Source organism: Nerophis ophidion, linkage group LG22 (assembly GCF_033978795.1).
Source record: "Nerophis ophidion isolate RoL-2023_Sa linkage group LG22, RoL_Noph_v1.0, whole genome shotgun sequence".
In the NCBI taxonomy this organism is placed as follows: Eukaryota; Metazoa; Chordata; class Actinopteri; order Syngnathiformes; family Syngnathidae; genus Nerophis; species Nerophis ophidion.
Window position 1 is genome coordinate 2805552 of NC_084632.1, and position 15205 is coordinate 2820756.

Consider the following 15205-nt stretch of genomic DNA (forward strand, 5'->3'; position numbering starts at 1 on the left):
GACATTTTGTATTTGTTCCCAAAAGATATTTACATTCAAAAGATATATTTTTAGTTTCATAGTGAGGCACAAATGTTAGCTACGTCCCAACCACTGCAGAACAATAACATCAAGTTGCCAAAAACAACAACCGTGCTTCTCAGCTGATCCAAGTTATCCCCAGAATGTTGTAATGCGGACTTTTTTCGTGCTCAGATCCCAAATAACTCGCTCCCTGATTCACGCGACACTATATTTGCTTCTAAGATTAGATCAACTATTTGCCCTCGTGCATTTCATCCCTGGGCAAATCCCTTCCAGGTACAGCAAGATCTCTCTCAGGCTTCACCAGAGCTGTGATTTGAGCCCTCCGACATCTGCGGGAGTCCACTCTCTCGCCCCACCTCCCTCCGAGAGAAGCACATTAGCGTTTCGCTCCAACTTTTATTTGTGATTGTCCGCATTTTTGAGAGTCTGCACACCTTGACAGGAGATATTTTAATCGCCGCAGAGCTATGCAGAAAATGTCTCTGGCTCACAAGCAGACCTGTGTTCGTGTGGAAGGTATGTTTTTGCAGCTGAGATTCCAACCTGGTTTCTTGGGTCAAATTCTTCAACCCCGTCCCCAACGCGTGCCCACATACACACACACACTCTCTCTCTCACACACACACACACACACACACACATACTTGTACTCCATTCTCAAGCCTTCACTGATCCGACTGCATAGTTTTACTTCCAGGGCTCAAATAAAAATGCCCCTGAAGGAACATCTTGTTGCCTTGTTCCCTGAATAGTTCCTCAGGTTGGCCATGGAGCAAACATCCACTTTAAATTGTGAATGACAAGTACATGTCGGGCTGCCAATAACCATCTACGGTTTTGTCCAGGTTAATAACAAAATTAAGCATATAGGGCAGATCAGGGGCAATTTAAGGCTCGGGGGTCACTTGCAGCCCATCCGTCCATCCATTTTTCTACCGCTTATTCCCTTTTTTGGGGTTGCTGGCGCCTATCTCAGCTACAATCGGGCAGAAGGCGGGGTACACCCTGGACAAGTTGCCACCTCATCGCAGGGCCACATGCAGCCCGTTAAGCATTTTCTATCTGGCCTGCCGGACATTCCCAAATAATTATTTTAAATGTTTAGGATGGAATGAGGTGGCGGCTTGTCCAGGGTGTACCCCGCCTTCCGCCCGATTGTAGCTGAGATAGGCGCCAGCGCCCCCTCGCGACCCCAAAAGGGAATAAGCGGTAGAAAATGGATGGATGGATGGAAAGTGTAGCTGTCATGATGTGCTTGTTTTATAATAACCGTAAGTCTTCAACTATATTAAATACAAACCCCGTTTCCATATGAGTTGTGAAATTGTGTTAGATGTAAATATAAACAGAATACAATGATTTGCAAATCCTTTTCAAGCCATATTCAGTTGAATATGCTACAGGTTTTGGAGCAACATATTTTGTTATCCAAGCAACGTTATCATGGACGCCCCTGCTTATTTCAGCAAGACAAGTCTTACAACAGCGTGGCTTCGTAAAAAAAAAGAGTGCGGGTACTTTCCTGGCCCGTCTGCAGTCCAGACCTGTCTCCTATTGAAAATGTGTGGCGCATTATGAAGCGTAAAATAAGACAGCAGAGACCCCGGACTGTTGAAGGACTGAAGCTCTACATAAAACAAGAATGGGAAAGAATTCCACTTTCAAAGCTTCAACAATTAGTTTCCCCAGTTCCCAAACGTTTATTGAGTGTTATTAAAAGAAAAGGTGATGTAAGACAACATATTTGATGTTCAAACTGATAAACTTTATTTTTTCTTTGCAAATAATAATTAACTTGGAATTTCATGGCTGCAACACGTGCCAAAGTAGTTGGGAAAGGGCATGTTCACCACCTTTTCTTTTAACAACACTCTATAAACGTTTGGGAACTGAGGAAACTAATTGTTGAAGCTTTGAAAGTGGAATTCTTGCCCACTCTTGTTTTATGAAAGCCAAATATTTCTAAATGTATTTCCGTGAGAGCCATATAATATTTTTTAACATTGAATACAATTAAATGCGTGCATTTTTTAGTAAGACCAACAGCTTTAGAGTGTAATAAATCTCTTATTATTTTTAATAACGTTATTCTAAAGCTATCCATCCATTATCTACCGCTTATTCCCTTTCGGGGTCGCGGGGGGCGCTGGCGCCTATCTCAGCTACAATCGGGCAGAAGGCAGGGTACACCCTGGACAAGTCGCCACCTCATCGCAGGTCCAACACAGATAGACAGACAACATTCACACACTAGGGACCATTTAGTGTTGCCAATCAACCTATCCCCAGGTGCATGTCTTTGGAGGTGGGAGGGGCCTATCCCCAGGTGCATGTCTTTGGAGGTGGGAGGGGCCTATTCCCAGGTGCATGTCTTTGGAGGTGGGAGGGGCCTATCCCCAGGTGCATGTCTTTGGAGGTGGGAGGGGCCTATCCCCAGGTGCATGTCTTTGGAGGTGGGAGGAAGCCGGAGTACCCGGAGTAGAACCCACGCATTCACGGGGAGAACATGCAAACTCCACACAGAAAGATCCCGAGCCTGGATTTGAACCCAGGACTGCAGGAACTTCGTATTGTGAGGCAGACGCACTAACCCCTCTGCCACCGTGAAGCCCTATTCTAAAGCTAACCAATAATAAATATAAAACTTCTTGCCATTAATGTGACATCTTGAACAGGTGCGATAGAAAAAGATTGGTTGGATTAAAATGCATGAGAATGTTTTATAATTTGAACGTTATTTTTAACACTGTGATTACCAGCGGAATTATTCATTACTTATCGTGTTAAGCAATGTCAGCTAAGATTTATCCGAGAGCCAGATGCAGTTATCAAAAGAGCCACATCTGGCTCTAGAGCCATAGGTTCCCTACCCCTGATGTAGAGCTTTAGTCGTTCAACAGTCCGAAGTCTACGTTGTCATATTTTAGGCTTCATAATGCGCCACACATTTTCCATGGGAGACAGGTCTGGACTACAGGCGGGCCAAGAAAGTACCCGCACTCTTTTACTATGAAGCCACGCTGTTGTAACAAGTGAATTGGCATTGTCTTGATTAAATAAGCAGGGGCGTCCATGATAACGTTGCTTGGTATGTTGCTCCAAAACCTGTATGGACCATTCAGCATTAATGGTGCCTTCACAGATGTGTAAGTTACCCATGCCTTGGGCACTAATACACCCCCATACCATCACACATGCTGGCTTTTACACTTTGCGCCTATAACAATCCGAATGGTTATTTTCCTCTTTGTTCCGGAGGACACCACGTCCACAGTTTCCAAATATAATTTGAAATGTGGACTCATCAGACCACAGAACACTTTTCCACTTTGCATCATTCTATCTTAGATGAGCTCAGGCCCAGCGAAGCCGGTGGCGTTTCTGGGTGTTGTTGATTAATGGGTTTTGCTTTTCACAGTAGAGTTTTAACTTTCACTTACAGATGTAGCAACCAACTGTAGTTACTGACAGTGGTTTTAGGAAGTGTTCCTGAGCCCATGTGGTGATATCCTTTACACACTGATGTCGGTTTCTGATGCAGTACCGCCTGAGGGATCAAAGGTCCGTAATATCATCGCTTACGTGCAGTGATTTCTCCAGATTCTCTGAACCTTTTGATGATTTTACGGACCGTAGATGGTAAAATCCCTAAATTCCTTGCAATAGCTCGTTGAGAAATGTTGTTCTAAAACTGTTCGACAATTTGCTTACAAAGTGGTGACCCTCACCCCATCCTTGTTTGTGAATGACTTAGCATTTCATGGAAGCTGTTTTTATAGCCAATCATGGCACCCACCTGTTCCCAATTAGCCTGCACACCTGTGGGATGTTCCAAATAAGTGTTTGATGAGCATTCCTCAACTTTATCAGTATTTATTGCCACCATTCCCAACTTCTTTGTCACGTGTTGCTGGCATCAAATTCTAAAGTTAATGATTATTCGCACACAAAAAAAAAAGTGTATGAGTTTGAACATCAAATATGTTGTCTTTGTAGCATATTCAACTGAATATGGCTTGAAAAGGATTTGCAAATCATTGTATTCTGTTTATATTTACATCTAACACAACTTCCCAACTAATATGGAAACGGGGTTTGTACATTTTAAAGTATATATCGGCCGAAAATATCGGCAGCCTGATATTGTTTGTTCTGGCTCTGACGCACCTGTAGCGCCTAACAGGTGGAAGCCAGGGTGTGTGCTGTCCTTGGTAATGTTTTTTGCACTGTTGAGGCAACGGGAGTTGTGTAAGTCTTTCAGGGAGGGCAGGGGACAGCCGATGATTTTTTGTGCCGACTTTATGACCCTCTGAATCGCCTGTTTGTCTGCTTCAGTGCAGCTGGCGTACCACACTGTTATGCAGTACGTCAGCCGAGCGATAGAAGGTCAACATCAGCTGCCTCTCCAGTCTGTTCTTCCTCAGCACCCTCAGGTGATTACAGTTGATACATGTGATCAGTATTGATATCAGCCAATCTCACTCATGGATGATTGGTATCGGTATCGGCATCATAAAACCCTGATTGGAACATTCCTTGTATAAACCAAGCTCATGGTTGTTTTGGGGGTTTTTTTGCACCAGTGTTGATGCTGCTGTGTTTTGTTGCGTGGAAATACAGTTTTTTATAAAAGGAAAAACAAAGTTTCCAAAAAAGTGAATCGCCCGAGTTGCTAAATATCTGATAATTACACGGTCAGACCAGTGCTGGAGTCAAGCTGTAAAAAGACAAAGAACAAAAGCAAGGAATGCCACTGGACTCACCACCGGACTTTGTTTTCATTTGCCCTTGCCAAAATATATGACTGTATTGAATCATGATATCCTTAAATAGCACCACAGCGGGTTTGAAACGCATCTTGAGCACACAAAATATTCATTTTACAAGATGCTAAAAATGGTCAAAAACCAAGAACTGAATCTTGTGGTCACATAAGAATCACAACAGTTCAGAGTTCAAAACTATTTCCCCCGATGGGAAATCATGTCAAAATAAATGATGCAATCCACAAATAATATATTTAACACTTATATGAGTATAAAAATAAGTTGGGGGGGGGGGGGGTGGTTTGTTAAAGGGCAGAAAGAAGTTAACCTCTGTAATAAAACCCAAATAAAGCAAAACTAGTCCACTTTCAAAGTTGCCTGTGTCAGAACTGGGGGTCCGGGGCAGTAAACCGCATGGATTGTTTCCCCGGGATGCAATAGAACTGGACCGGACATGGCGTGAAGGTAAAGACATGTTTTAATGTATCTGTAAAAAGGTGCAAAAACAAAAGGCGCGCATGGGGCGAAGCACAAACTTGGCTAAGAAACAAAAACTACCACAAAGGCAAAACTATGGACATGAAACAAAAGAGGGCTTCACGGTGGCAGAGGGGTTAGTGCGTCTGCCTCACAATACGAAGTTCCTGCAGTCCTGGGTTCAAATCCAGGCTCGGGATCTTCTTGTGTGGAGTTTGCATGTTCTCCCCGTGACTGCGTGGGTTCCCTCCGGGTACTCCGGCTTCCTCCCACCTCCAAAGACATGCACCTGGGGATAGGCCCCTCCCACCTCCAAAGACATGCACCTGGGGATAGGCCCCTCCCACCTCCAAAGACATGCACCTGGGGATAGGTTGATTGGCAACACTAAATGGTCCCTAGTGTGTGAATGTTGTCTGTCTATCTGTGTTGGCCCTGCGATGAGGTGGCGACTTGTCCAGGGTGTACCCCGCCTTCCGCCAGATTGTAGCTGAGATAGGCGCCAGCGCCCCCCGCGACCCCAAAAGGGAATAAGCGGTAGAAGATGGATGGATGAAACAAAAGACTCGCAAAACGTGACACGAATAAACAAAACTTACTTGGAAAGAAAAGAGCAGAGCAGCATGAACTATGACATGGCACGAAGAAGCAGAGTGATACATAACCGGAGTGAGCGTGATCGGAGTGATGACGCAAGAACGACCGACAGAAAGTGACAGGCTTAAACAGTCTCTGTGATTAAAAACAGCTGCGTGAGTCCAACACCTGAGACTAATGGGTCGCCGCGGTGACAAAACAAGGGAGTGAAGAAACAGGAACTAATGGAGTCTTGAAGTAACAGAACGTAACTAAACGAGACATGATCACAAGACATGACAGCCTGACAGACATAACGGAGGGGAAATAATGCTGTTCCTTTTATTGGTAATACAGTACCTTGGCTTTTGTTAGTAGTCCGTCCTAAATGGCCTGACAAAGACTAAGTCTTTCAGTACAGAAGCAATTCTAAATCCATTTAAGAGACTAGTGATACTTTTACATGCAAAAAAACAATGGAACCTTGAATCCATCCATCCATTTTCTACCGCTTGTCCCGTTTGAGGCCGTGGGGGGTGCTGGAGCCCATATCGGCTGCATTAGGGACTTTATTGGTTCTTGAACATGGTTCGTAAATCGAAAAGTTTGTATGATGAAGCACAGTTAGTTCTCCGTAAGAAACAATGCAAATATCGATAATTGGTTCTAGCCTCAAAAAAAGTCCTCCTTTTAGTGAAAGAATGCAGACTTTGCAGAAATATATCAAACAAACATAAGAAGGAGGTAATGGAGCAATCATCTCTTCAATCTTCATCACCCAAACAACACAAGACCAAAGGCAAGATGGACTTAACGAGCGCACAAACACAAAAGTCCCTTTCTTAAAAACATTAACCACCATGTTGGTACAATCATGAACCTCTCTAAGTCTAAGTCCACAGCAAACCCAGGAAGAAAACAACTGAAATATTCTTGATTGCTAAAACAAAGTAGAATATCGCTCGAAGGAAGACTTGAAACTGCTTCAGGAAAATACCAAAAAAAGAGAAAAAGCCACAAAAATAGGAGCGCAAGACAAGAAGTAAAACACTACACACAGGAAAACAGCAAAAAACTCCAAATAAGTCAGAGTGTGATGTGACAGGTGGTGACAATACACCTACTTTGAGACAAGAGCTATAGTCATGCATGCTTGCTTCTGCTTTAAAGACCTACTGAAATTAGTTTTTTTTTATTCAAACGGGGATAGCAGGTCCATTCTATGTGTCATACTTCATCATTTCGTGATATTGCCATATTTTTGCTGAAAGGATATAGTAGAGAACATCCACGATAAAGTTTGCAACTTTTGGTGGCTAATAAAAAAGCCTTGCCTGTACCGGAAGTAGCAGACGGGTTGTGGAGCTCCTCACATCTGAACATTGTTTATAATCATGGCCACAAGCAGCTAGAGCGATTCGGGTGACTCTGTAGAACCAAATTTTAATCTTATTTCCAAGTCTTTTGAATTTCATAGCATAGCTCGGTTGGTAGAGTGGCCGTGCCAGCAACTTGAGGGTTGCAGGTTCGATTCCCGCTTGTGCCATCCTAGTTACTGCCGTTGTGTCCTTTGGCAAGACACTTTACCCACCTGCTCCCAGTGCCACCCACACTGCTTTAAATGTAACTTAGATATTGGGTTTCACTATGTAAAGCGCTTTGAGTCACTAGAGAAAAGCGCTATATAAATATAATTCACTTCACTTCTTTTAAAAATGTTGTTCTGTAAAATATAGAAGCAATAATGATTTGTCTGTTAGAAATATAGCTTGGTCCAATTTGTTATGTATTCTAACAAAGTGCAGATTGGATTTTAACCTATTTCAAACATGTCATCAAAATTCTAAAAATTATCTTTATCAGGAAAAATTACTCATGATGTTCCATAAATTATTTTAATATTTTCAAAAAGATTAAAATGAGCTAGTTTTTCTTTTCTTTTTTTCGGTTGAATTTTGAATTTTAAAGAGTCGAAATTGAAGCTAAACTATGTTTCGAAATTCCATCCGTCCATCCATTTTCTACCGCTTATTCCCTTTTGGGGTCGCGGGGGGCGCTGGCGCCTATCTCAGCTACAATCGGGCGGAAGGCGGGGTACACCCTGGACGAGTCGCCACCTCATCGCAGGGCCTGTTTCGAAATTTAATTTTCATTTTTTTCCTGTTTTCTCCTCTTTTAAACCATTCAATTAAGTGTTTTTTTCATCATTTATTCCCTACAAAAAAAACCTCCTTAAAAGGGAAAAAAATGTAAGACGGAATGACGGACATAAATACCCTTTTTATATATATATATATATTTACTAACGGTAAATTGAGCAAATTGGCTATTTCTGGCAATTTATTTAAGTGTGTATCAAACTGGTAGCCCTTGGCATTAATCAGTACCCAAGAAGTAGTTCTTGCTTTCAAAAAGGTTGCTGACCCCTGATGTAGACAAACTGTATTATCTGGCGTTTTATTTGGCAACATTATGGAAAATCTACTTTTTTACCAATTACTTCCTGCTGTTGTGTATTTGGGATCTGCAAAAGTCCTGAAAAATTACGGGCCATTGTAGTCCGCCCCGTAGTCAATAACCGATATCAGTCCTGACTTATATCTGTCAGTAGACTCGCTATGGAAGCACTAACTGAAGATGACAGGGAGAAGACGCTGTCAAAGTGGAGGCACGTAATTAAGAGCGCCCACAAAAAGGCACATCCTGAGGAGAAGGTCAGAAAACTGCTTGAAGATGATCTGTACAACCCATCACAGCTAAAAGTAGTCTGTTTTTATCGCATAATTCCATAGTATTCTGGACTTCTGTGTTGCTGAATCTTTTGCAATTTTTTCAATTAATAATGGAGACGTCAAAGAAGAAAGACGTTGGTGGAAAGCGGTGTATTACAGCTGTCTTAAGCAACACAAACACAGCTGGTGTTTCTTTGTTTGTTGTGAAGCTTTAATATGGAACAGAGCGGTCAAGCGGACATGGTTCTCTACCACATGCCAACCGGCAGGTTTCAGTGAGAAAATTGTGGTAATAAGTCGGCTCTTACCGTAAACATGAGCGGAACTTGTGTGGTTCCTCCTACAGCTGTCAAAGAGGCAGCTGCGACTTTCTTGGCTCCTCCGTGGCTTCCCTCAGAGACACCCCTCCGACTTTCAGGTATGACTATATAATCTCACTAAAACACTAGTAACACAATAAGCAGATAAGGGATTTTCCGGAATAGTAATGAAATGAATTATATTTATATAGTGCTTTTTCTCTAGTGACTCAAAGCGCTTTACATAGTGAAACCCAATATCTAAGTTACATTCAAACCAGTGTGGGTGGCACTGGGAGCAGGTGGGTAAAGTGTCTTGCCCAAGGACACAACGGCAGTGACTAGGTTGGCAGAAGCGGGAATCGAACCTGCAAGCCTCAAGTTGCTGGCACGGCCACTCTACCAACCGAGCTAAACCACCCCAACCGAGCTAAACTTTAACGAGATTCAAGACTCCAACTTAAGGTGCGGTAGTGGTAACAAATATGGAGTGAAATATTACCCCTTATGTCATTTATTTCACTCCATATTTGTTCCCACTACCGCACCTTAAGTTGGAGTCTTTAATCTCGTCATATGCAAATATAATGACAAAGTTCATTCTATTCCAAACCGAGGTAAAGTAAATGTGTCTAATAACATCTGAATAACTCCCACTGCCCTCATGTCTTTTTTTTCTTCTAGTCCTTCACTCTCACTTTCCTCATCCACAAATCGTTCATATTCGCTCAAATAAATGAGGAAATCGTCGCTTTCTCGGTCCGAATCGCTCTCGCTGCAGGTGGCCATGATTGTAAACAACGTTCAGATGTGAGGAGCTCCACAACCCGTGATGTCACGCACACATCGTCTGCTACTTCCGGTACAGGCAAGGCTTTTTTATTAGCGACCAAAAGTTGCCAACTTTATCGTGGATGTTCTCTACTAAATCCTTTCAGCAAAAATATGACAATATGGTGAAATGATGAAGTATGACACATAGAATGGAGCTGCTATCCCCCTTTAAATAAGGCCTTTAAGAGTTGGACAATATCGGAATATTAGATATTGGAAAAAAAAAGCCATTATCGGACATCTCTTTATTGTCTGTGGTAGCATCATTAAAAAAAAAGCAAACCACTTTAGACTACAAACATCACACAATTGATCGAAATTCAGACTTTTGTTTGACTTTTGAGGCATACTTTTCCAGAACATTAGTGGTAGAGAACCTATGGCTCTAGAGCCAGATGTGGCTCTTTTGATGACTACATCTGGCTCTTGGATAAATCTGAGCTGACATTGCTTAACACGATAAGTAATGAATAATTCCACTTGTAATCACAGTGTTAAAAATAATGTTCAAATTATAAAACATTCTCATGCATTTTTAATCCATCCATCCATTTTCTACCGCACCTGTTCAAGAAGTTGTGTTAATGGTAAGAAGTTATTTTTTTTATTATTGGTTAGTGTGGGACTTGCCCTCCTGGGGGTTCTTCAGACCCCCAAGCACCGAGATGAGACCCTGTTTCAGGGTTACAATATTGTTTTGTTTTTCAATAAGTCTCTCAGTTGCTTTCCAGCAATAGTATTTCCAGCCCCAACCCAGTCTCTCCTCCTGGCTGCTGCTTATAACAGAGCGACAGGTGATTAGATAAGAAGGCCCAGCTGGGCCATCTACGCAGCTGTCGCTGCAGGCCCGCAGGCCACACCCCCCTCCACAGTTAGCTTCAGAATAACAATGTTATTACAAAGAATAAGAGACCTGTTATACTCTAGAAATGTTGGTCTTACTTAAAAATAGCTCGGTTGGTAGAGTGGCCGTGCCAGCAACTTGAGGGTTGCAGGTTCGATTCCCGCTTCCGCCATCCTAGTCCCTGCCGTTGTGTCCTTGGGCAAGACACTTTACCCACCTGCTCCCAGTGCCACCCACACTGCTTTAAATGTAACTTTGAGTCACTTGAGAAAAAAAAGCGCTATATCAATCAATCAATCAATGTTTGCTTATATAGATAAATATAATTCACTTCACTACATGTTTAGTTTTGTTCAGTGTTAAAAAAAAAAAATGTACATGGCTCTTACGGAAATATATTTTAAAATATTTGGCTTTTTGGCTCTCTCAGCCAAAAAAGGTTCCCGACCCCTGCTCTAAATGGAACCACTTTCCGAGATTGCACTTCAAATAAAAGGTTGTGCTACCTAAATGCCAAATACTTGTCTTAATAAAAATAGAAAAAAAAGCTTAATTCCTTTAGGAGGAAAATGCACTTTGGAGCAGAGAAGTGAAAGAATGTGGAAAGATTTTTAATCTTCTGATAAGACACACACACACACACACACACACACACACACACACACACACACACGAAATTGAAGCTAAACTATGTTTCGAAATGTAATTTTTATTTTTTTCCTGTTTTCTCCTCTTTTAAACTGTTCAATTAAGTGTTTTTTTCATCATGTATTCCCTACAAAAAATGTACATGGCTCTTACGGAAATATATTTTAAAATATTTGGGTTTTTGGCTCTCTCAGCCAAAAAAGGTTCCCGACCCCTGCTCTAAATGGAACCACTTTCCGAGATTGCACTTCAAATAAGAGCTTGTGCTACCTAAATGCCAAATACCTGTCTTAATAAAAATAGAAAAAAAAAACTTCATTCCTATAGGAGGAAAATGCATTTTGGAGCAGAGAAGTGAAAGAATGTGGAAAGATTTTTAATCTTCTGATAAGACACACACACACACACACACACACACACACACACACACACACGAAATTGAAGCTAAACTATGTTTCGAAATGTAATTTTTATTTTTTTCCTGTTTTCTCCTCTTTTAAACTGTTCAATTAAGTGTTTTTTTCATCATGTATTCCCTACAAAAAAATGTACATGGCTCTTACGGAAATATATTTTAAAATATTTGCCTTTTTGGCTCTAAAGGCCAAAAAAGGTTCCCGACCCCTGCTCTAAATGGAACCACTTTCCGAGATTGCACTTCTAATAAAAGCTTGTGCTACCTAAATGCCAAATACCTGTCTTAATAAAAATAGAAAAAAAAGCTTCATTCCTTTAAGAGGAAAATGCACTTTGGAGCAGAGAAGTGAAAGAATGTGGAAAGATTTTTAATCTTCTGATAAGACACACACACACACACACACACACACACACACACACACACACACACACACACAGAGAGAGGAGAAGGCGGGTGAGGAGTGAGGGAGTCGAGTGTGAGCAAGCATGACAATATGGCAAGATGAAATTGGACAAACAGACGGAGGGAGGGAAAGATGGTGAGACAAAAAAAATAAAAAAAAGAGGTGGTGGAAGGGAGTGAGAGATGGGCAGGGAGGTATAAAACGAGGGAGGGAGTCGTGTAAGAGAGGCAGCAGCCATCGAGATCATCATCCTCTCCTCTGCCAGCCTCATCATGTTCGTGCTGCAGATGTTGACTCTTATTTCACTGACTCTTCTCCTCCTGGCATCTGTGCAGGGTAAGTGTGTGCGTGTGTGTGTGTGTGTGTGTGTGTGTGTGTGTGTGTGTGTGTGTGTGTGTGTGTGTGTGTGTGTGTGTGTGTGTGTGTGTGTGTGTGTGGCCACAAGAGCGATGACGAAGCTGGAAATAGGGGAGCAGCAGCACAGCGGGAGGGATGTAAACAAGAGGGGCTCACGTGAGGGAGGACGGGGGTCGGAGAAAACAACACGACCGTCAACGCCAGCGAGGGTGCGATGGTGTCGCCTGGTCTCCATCGCTGGTGGCAGGTGGGACTCGCGCCCCAGCTCTCAATTCCCAAAAGGTGGCGTAGCCAGGCAGTGTTGGCCTATTTTGTGGCTCGCTGTTGTTGGGAGTCACACTTGGATTGTTTTGATGGAACACACACACACACACACACACACACACACACACACACACACACACACACACACACACACACACACACAGTGGGATGGCATTGTACGTCCACAGCAGGGGTCGGGAACCTTTTTGGCCGAGAGAGCCATGAAAGCCAAATATTTCAAAATATATTTCCGTGAGAGCCATGTAATATTTTTTTAACACTGAATACAACTAAAACGTGTGCATTTTTAAGTAAAACCAACATTTTGTAGAGTATAAAAAGTATCTTGTTCGGTATAGCTTGAGGGTTGCAGGTTCGATTCCCGCTTCCGCCATCCTAGTCACTGCCGTTGTGTCCTTCAGCAAGACACTTTACCCACCTGCTCCCAGTGCCACCCACACTGCTTTAAATGTCCATCCATCCATCCATCATCTTCCGCTTATCCGAAGTCGGGTCGCGGGGGCAGCAGCCTAAGCAGGGAAGCCCACTTCCCTCTCTCCAGCCACTTCGTCTAACTCTTGCCGGGGGATCCCGAGGCGTTCCCAACGTCTTCCCAACGTGTCCTGGGTCTTCCCCGTGGCCTCCTACCAGCTGGACTTGCCCTAAACACCTCCCTAGGGAGGCATTCGGGTGGCATCCTGACCAGATGCCCGAACCACCTCATCTGGCTCCTCTCCATGTGGAGGAGCAGCGGCTTTACTTTGAGTTCCTCCCGGATGGCAGAGCTTCTCACCCTATCTCTAAGGGAGAGACCCAAACTCATTTGGGCCGCTTGTACCCGTGATCTTGTCCTTTCGGTCATGACCCAAAGCTCATGACCATAGGTGAGGATGGGAACGTAGATCGACCGGTAAATTGAGAGCTTTGCCTTCCGGCTCAGCTCCTTCTTCACCACAACGGATCGATACAACGTTCGCATTACTGAAGACGCCGCACCGATCCGCCTGTCGATCTCACCATCCACTCTTCCCTCACTCGTGAACAAGACTCCTAGGTACTTGAACTCCTCCACTTGGGGCAGGGTCTCCTCCCCAACCCGGAGATGGCACTCCACCGGAGATGGCACTCCACCCATGGACTCGGACTTGGAGGTGCTGATTCTCATTCCGGTCGCTTCACACTCGGCTGGTTTAAATGTAACTTAGATATTGGGTTTCACTATGTAAAGCGCTTTGAGTCACTAGAGAAAAACGCTATATAAATATAATTCACTTCACTTCTTTTTAATAACATTGTTATTCTGAAGCTAACCAATAATAAATCAAATGTCATGTCTGTTGATCATGTTTTTGTTTGGCCATGTGCTGTTTGTCCTTTGGACTCTTTAAGTTCCTGTTTTTTCCCACTCCCTTGTCTGGTTTCCTTGGTTACTCATTTTGTCCACCTGTCTCTGGTGGACAAAATGCCCGCTCACCTGCTTCCCGAGCACTAATCAGAGGCAGTATTTAAGCTTGTCTTTGCCAGTCAGTCGCCCTGGCGTCAATGTGATCTTTTCTTGCTCCGTGCTGACTTGTTTCATGCCTTGCCATAGTTTCGTGCTTCATGCCATGCCAAGTAAGTTTTGTTTGATATATGTTCATAGTCTGTTTATACGTTAGCTTTGTTCTTAGCCCAAGTTGTGCCTCCGCTGTGAGCGATTTTTGTTTGTATCTTTTTTTAGTTTAAATTAAGTCATGTTTTTACCTAAATGCCATGTCCCGAGTAGTCCGTCTGCCTTCCTGGGAGACCGACTCCGCAGCAAGCTGCAACCCCCCCATCATGACATAAAATACTTCTTACCATTAATGCGACTTTTTGAACAGGTGCGGTAGGAAACGGATGGATGGAGCCATGAAAGCCAAATATTTCAAAATGTATTTCCGTGAGAGCCATATCATATTTTTTAACACTGAATACAACTAAATGTGTGCATTTTTAAGTAAGACCAACATTTTTTGAGTATAATAAGTCTCTTATTCTTTTTAATAACATTGTTATTCTTAAGCTAACCAATAATAAATCAAATGTCATGTCTGTTGATCATGTTTTTGTTTGGCCATGTGCTGTTTGTGCTTTGGACTCTTTAAGTTCCTGTTTTTTTCCACTCCCTTGTCTGGTTTCCTTGGTTACTCATTTTGTCCACCTGTCTCTGGTGGACAAAATGCCCGCTCACCTGCTTCTCGAGCACTAATCAGAGGCAGTATTTAAGCTTGTCTTTGCCAGTCAGTCATATTTCACCTTGCTGGGATTACAACATTGATCATTTACAGAATAATCACAGCTGCTGGGTTCAACTTTTATATGAAGTATAAAATATTTCTGGCAGGGGTCAGCAACCTTCCTGGGTACTGATTAATGCCAAGGGCTACCAGTTTGATACACACTTAAATAAATTGCCAGAAATAGCCAATTTGCTCAATTTACCTTAAATAAATAAATCTATATATATATATATATATATAAAAATGGGTATTTCTTTCTGTCATTCCGTCGTACATTTTTTTTAAGTTTTTTTGTAGAG

The 15205-nt window shown here is 42.7% G+C and overlaps 1 protein-coding gene across 3 annotated transcripts in view; it reads left to right on the forward strand.

Annotated features, from left to right (window-relative positions):
- The first annotated feature begins 307 nt into the window (after positions 1–307).
- LOC133540923 (C-C motif chemokine 17-like) overlaps positions 308–15205 on the forward strand; it is a 37927-nt gene continuing 23029 nt past the window's right edge. For 2 of the 3 annotated variants that reach the window (XM_061884012.1, XM_061884011.1), the window contains exon 1: positions 12208–12360. In XM_061884012.1, the coding sequence (XP_061739996.1) occupies positions 12297–12360 (64 nt within the window). In that variant the 5' untranslated portion in view covers positions 12208–12296. Of the gene's footprint in view, positions 544–12207; positions 12361–15205 lie in introns of those variants that run through there. The other variant, XM_061884013.1, reaches the window with a different exon arrangement.